The sequence below is a fragment of the Pinus tabuliformis genome, chromosome 2_2 (genome assembly GCF_031772625.1).
Source record: "Pinus tabuliformis cultivar Carrire ecotype Pingquan chromosome 2_2, CPIR1, whole genome shotgun sequence".
NCBI lineage: Eukaryota > Viridiplantae > Streptophyta > Pinopsida > Pinales > Pinaceae > Pinus > Pinus tabuliformis.
Genome location: NC_142300.1, coordinates 1169874614 through 1169879443, shown reverse-complemented (window position 1 = coordinate 1169879443; position 4830 = coordinate 1169874614). Strand labels below are relative to the sequence as shown.

The window sequence follows — 4830 nt, the reverse complement described above, 5'->3', positions numbered from 1 at the left end:
ACAACCTAAAGATCTAGGAAAATACTCCCTATCCTATCCTCTTGATCAAAGTTGACATGTCTGCCATTGAAAGTATGACTATGTTTAGATATCTGATGTATAAGAAGAAGCTTTACAACATGGAATCTAAGAGGCTCCCAAAAATTGCTTCTAGCTTTAGTCAAAATCCCCACCTTTGCCTCAAGTGCGGGCGGAATAAGGATGCCCAATCTTTGCTCAAACATTGGGGGATTAAGGAGAAGATCATCATGGGAAGGAAGGATAGTGTCAAAGATACTATTACGTCTAATTTTAAGGACAAGTTGTGGGATCATAAGGAGGTGGAGGGTAAAGGGAAGCTCCCATACTATAAGGAGGTGATCAACCCCGCCCTTGATAACTAAAATTATCTCTCTGTGTTGACCAACACTAAGAAAAAAATGAACCTTGCTAGGATAAGAACTAATTCTCATGAGCTTCGAAGTGAAACAGAGGGGTGGTCTACTCCCAAGACTCGCTTAGATGATAGAATCTCTCATATTTGAGATACTAAGAAGGTGGAAAATGAAAAACACTTCCTTTTAGATTGCATAACTCTTACTCACATTCGCTAAGATATGCCACACTTCCAAACTTCTTGACTTATTAAGCCATCCCAACTATAGCGATCTTGCAGAGCTTCTTTCTCTTCTTTTTTATCACAAAAACAAGATTTTGAATAATTACACTTAAATTCTCTTTCTTTTCTTGAGGTCCCATTAATCTTAGTGGACGAATCATCATCATCATCATATAATATTAATCAATCATGATATTCATCATAATATTATAATAATAATAATTTATAAATTAAAAATAAACCTATTAAAATAGTGTATAATATAATTTTCCTTTCATCCTGTGCCCATCATAATTTAATAATTTTAATGCATATTAGAATATAATAATAATTTAATAATTTTAATGCATATTAGAATATAACAATTTATATCACTGCAGTTGTATGATTATATCAAAAACCATAGCTCGGCCATTCTATCATTAATCAAAATGTATATGGAAAAGGCATTGACCTCAATCAAAATCGGTTTTCTAGATTTTCACTTGAGCAACAAACTGGAGTACAAAACGCAAACCAAAACCTGTTTTTCCTGATTGCCTTCACTGATAATAAATATAAAACGAGGAAGTGCAATTAATATAAAAGTTTCTCTCTCAGTGACTATGCGCATATCCACCTTCTTTTCCATAAGGCAAAGCAGCGACTAGTTGAATCGCGGTGCCCTCTTATTCATCCAGGAATCCATGATCACATCAACAGGATGACAATGACAATACCGATGACGATGCTCTGCCAACAATATCTTTAACAAATTCTTCAATATTTCCATTGGAAGATCCGCCTTCTCCCATTGCTTCCCTGGATAATTTCTTCCACCGTAAAGCGTTCTCCCTGAGCTCAGCACCCAGTTCGCCTTCCATAACCATTCTTATACTTTTTTCCACAGCCTCCTTCCCTACGAGTCCGTCTGCTGATCGTTTATCTAATCTCAGTCCTGTCTTCCATTCCTCCCCAATGTACCGTGAATTTGTAGTCTGATCGCTCGCTTGAGGCACAGCCAAAAGGGGCACCCCCATAGTGAGGCTTTCCAGCGTCGAGTTCCACCCACAATGCGTCATAAATGCACCAACGGACGCATGAGAAAGCACTTGCAGCTGTGGACACCACGGAACAACTAACCCTTGCCCGGATATTTCCGCCAGGAAACCCTCCGGCAAGTTTTCTTCACTGTTAATCACCCCATTAGAAGAAGATGGACGAATGACCCATATGAAGGAATATCCAGTAGCCTTCAGCCCAAGAGCTATCTCCTCAGTTTGTTCTGCGGAAAGAACAGCAACGCTTCCAAAGGAAACGTACACAACGCTTGCCGGTTCCTTCGTAGTCAGCCAATCCATGCAGTTTGTGGTTTTCCACATATCTGCGCCCAAGTCTGTATCGTCGTCATTCTGTACATCCAAGAAAGCCGAGGGTATGAGAGGGCCGACGGTGCGAATCGGAGCTATCGATTTCATCGAGTTAATTTCTTCGTATTCAAGTCCCTCGAACGAATTTCCCAGTATCCACGTTGCTTCAGATAAAGTATTAAACTCATCAAGAACAATCCGCAAGACAAACGCATCGGAATTAGAGGGTTGCACAAATGACGGCAAGTCTGATACTTTCAGCAGGGGCAAGCCGGGTATTTTTATCAGGTCCGTCGGCTTCTCTGTTCCGTTTCCCGTGATTGCTGAAAAGAAGAAATAAGATTAAATCAACCCAAAATTCAATAAGGGGGGCTATAAATAACTGGTCTGCCATTCGGAAGTTAATATGTAGGGTTGTTGTATATAAGTTATGCATATTTACCAAGCTATAGGTCTATTAATTCAAAGCATACCTAGTCCTCTCTTGAAATGGTAATAGATGGAGTAAACTGCACAGGATTGCGTCCAGAAAAAAGCGAGGGGAATATTAAATTTCTTTGCAATTTCAGGAACCCACGAAAGGAGGGCGTCATATACGATGCAACAAATATTGCTGCCTTTAGCGTTTAGCCTCTCTATGAGATTTGCTAACGTAAGTCCTCCCATTCTGCACAGCATGTCGAACCTCATCTGGCGGTCCTTGGACCGATTGAAATCCAGCGGAAGTCCATCCGAGATTGTTTCAAACTGAAGATTCACAGACCTGTTTGGCGCTCTGGGCACTGCATCTTGCGCCCGTAACATGCGCTCTCGGTTCTCTTCGGTCGTCACAAACGTGACCTGCAGATTTTTAGATGCGAGCCGCTTGGCAAACTGCAGCATTGGATTGATATGACCCTGCGACGGATAGGGCACCACCAAAACGCGAAGATTGCTGTACAGGAGCCCCCCTGAAGATTCCATTCTCCTACGCGATTACTACAGAAAGTCACCAAGATAATGATACATGTAGGAACGGCAACAGGCTTCCAAATTTAAACGATATATGTTCGCTGTACTGGAGGAGTCGTATGCAACCGCAACAATAATGTCTCATCACAGGAACGTGCCAGTGCCAGTGCCGTGCCAAAGAGATCACAATGGCTCGTAGTGGAATATGACGGTGAGGAAGGACGGATACCTTAATCTAATTGTTCCCAAGGAGTAAAACGACAAAAGATATTACAAAAGCGCTGACGTAATATTTTGGTGGCCGTACTACCTAACTCTTAGAAAATTAAAAAGTCTTCGAGAAGGATAAGTGAGGGTCGACATAAGATTCCGCCGCCCGCGTGCCAAGTTGACTATCAGGTGACTCCATTGTTCTATCCATCTTGCACAGATCACTATCGGCGTTCAAAATTGAACACGTCAGAGCCCTCAAAATTGAACACGTTAGAGTCCTTCAAAGGGACTCTGGCACGTCAGAGAAGTAACGAGAAATTTTTACACGTCAAAAGAAATTTAAAATATGATTTTTGTCATTTAAAAAAAAAAATTGGAATAATATCTTAAAATTTTTTAAGAAGGGTTGTTAAATTATCAACATTTTTTTAAATTTTATTTTTTCTGAAATTAAAATTTTAAGAATGTTGAATTTGTGAATTTCTTTTCATGTTAAAACTTAAATTCCATTTGAGAAACTCCCATTTCAAAAACAACAATTTCTTTTTGGGTTGTTTTTTCTAATTGTGCATATGATGCAAGTTCTTATCACTTATTATGTCAAAATTACCTTTTCATACCATTACATTTGGCAGTTTCTAAGTTACTCTCATTTAAAAAACAACAATTTCTTTTCGAGTTGTTTTTTCTAATTGTGCATATGATCCAAGTTCTTATTAATTATTATTTCACAATTACCCTTTGATACCATTTCATTTGGTAGTTTCAATTGAGAGCCACTAGATGTCAATATGGGTCATGTATTGGGTCTGTAATTTTATTGGGTTGTGCCTGAAGGTTGGCCAAAGCAAGGTTTGACAACGATTTAAACTGGAGAGAAGCATAGATTCATGATTCAGCAAACACCTATCAAGCAAGGTTTTAGCACAATTTATGCTTGGAGAGGAGCGCATTCCACAGGCTTCCTAACGTATTGGATTTTATTTGTTTGCGGATTCTCAGTTCCTGGTATGTTTTCATATTCCCAATTTCTGAATGAGTTACTTGTATCAGTGTTAATAAATGTGTTAGTGACTTGGAGGCAAGATACTAGTAATCAAAGAACAGATTTATCTTTGTTCATAATAATTCTAGATGCCACTCCAAATCTGGAAAGTATGTTACAGAATGCTTGTAGTTTGCTTAACTTATTTTTCTAGAAAACAACAAGTCATCCACAAGCATGAGATGTGAAATACCAGTGGTTTTTATTACCCCGCATCTAGAAATTAGTCCATTTTCTCTAGGCAACATCATATAGTCATCAAAATTAGCCTTAGACCTCAACATCATTATACACAACACCTTGTTAGATTAAGCTAATGATCTGAACCCTCAAATACCCATAAGAAATATTTGAGTGTGGTGTTATGGCCTATAGCCTAACACATAGTTTTCCTATAGCAGCATAAACATTACTCTTGATCTTCCAATGATATCCCAACAGGTTGATCCACTGCTTCTTTTAACTCGGCATCCTTACAAGAAGGAACCATCCTCACACAGTTGCAAGAGGGAGGCTCAAACCGTCCCTTAACTTATTCCAGTTTCATTTTGTATGATGGCTACTTTGTTGCGGCTAGATGACAACAAATAGAAGCCTTTCTAAACTGCATATTTAGGGTCCTTATTACAGTGTATGGGTTCACTACTGATCAACTCTCATGGGTTCACTACTGA

The 4830-nt window shown here is 39.0% G+C and overlaps 1 protein-coding gene across 1 annotated transcript; it reads right to left on the bottom strand.

Annotated features, from left to right (window-relative positions):
* Window positions 1–912: 912 nt before the first annotated feature.
* LOC149197614 (UDP-glycosyltransferase 74E1-like) lies at window positions 913–3108 on the bottom strand. Its single transcript, XM_089405902.1, has 2 exons — window positions 2421–3108; window positions 913–2270 (listed from the first exon to the last, which is right to left on the bottom strand). Exons 1-2 carry the CDS (start codon window positions 2908–2910, stop codon window positions 1294–1296), a joined length of 1467 nt encoding a protein of 488 aa, XP_089262028.1. The 5' UTR covers window positions 2911–3108; the 3' UTR covers window positions 913–1293.
* Between the last annotated feature and the right edge of the window lie 1722 nt (window positions 3109–4830).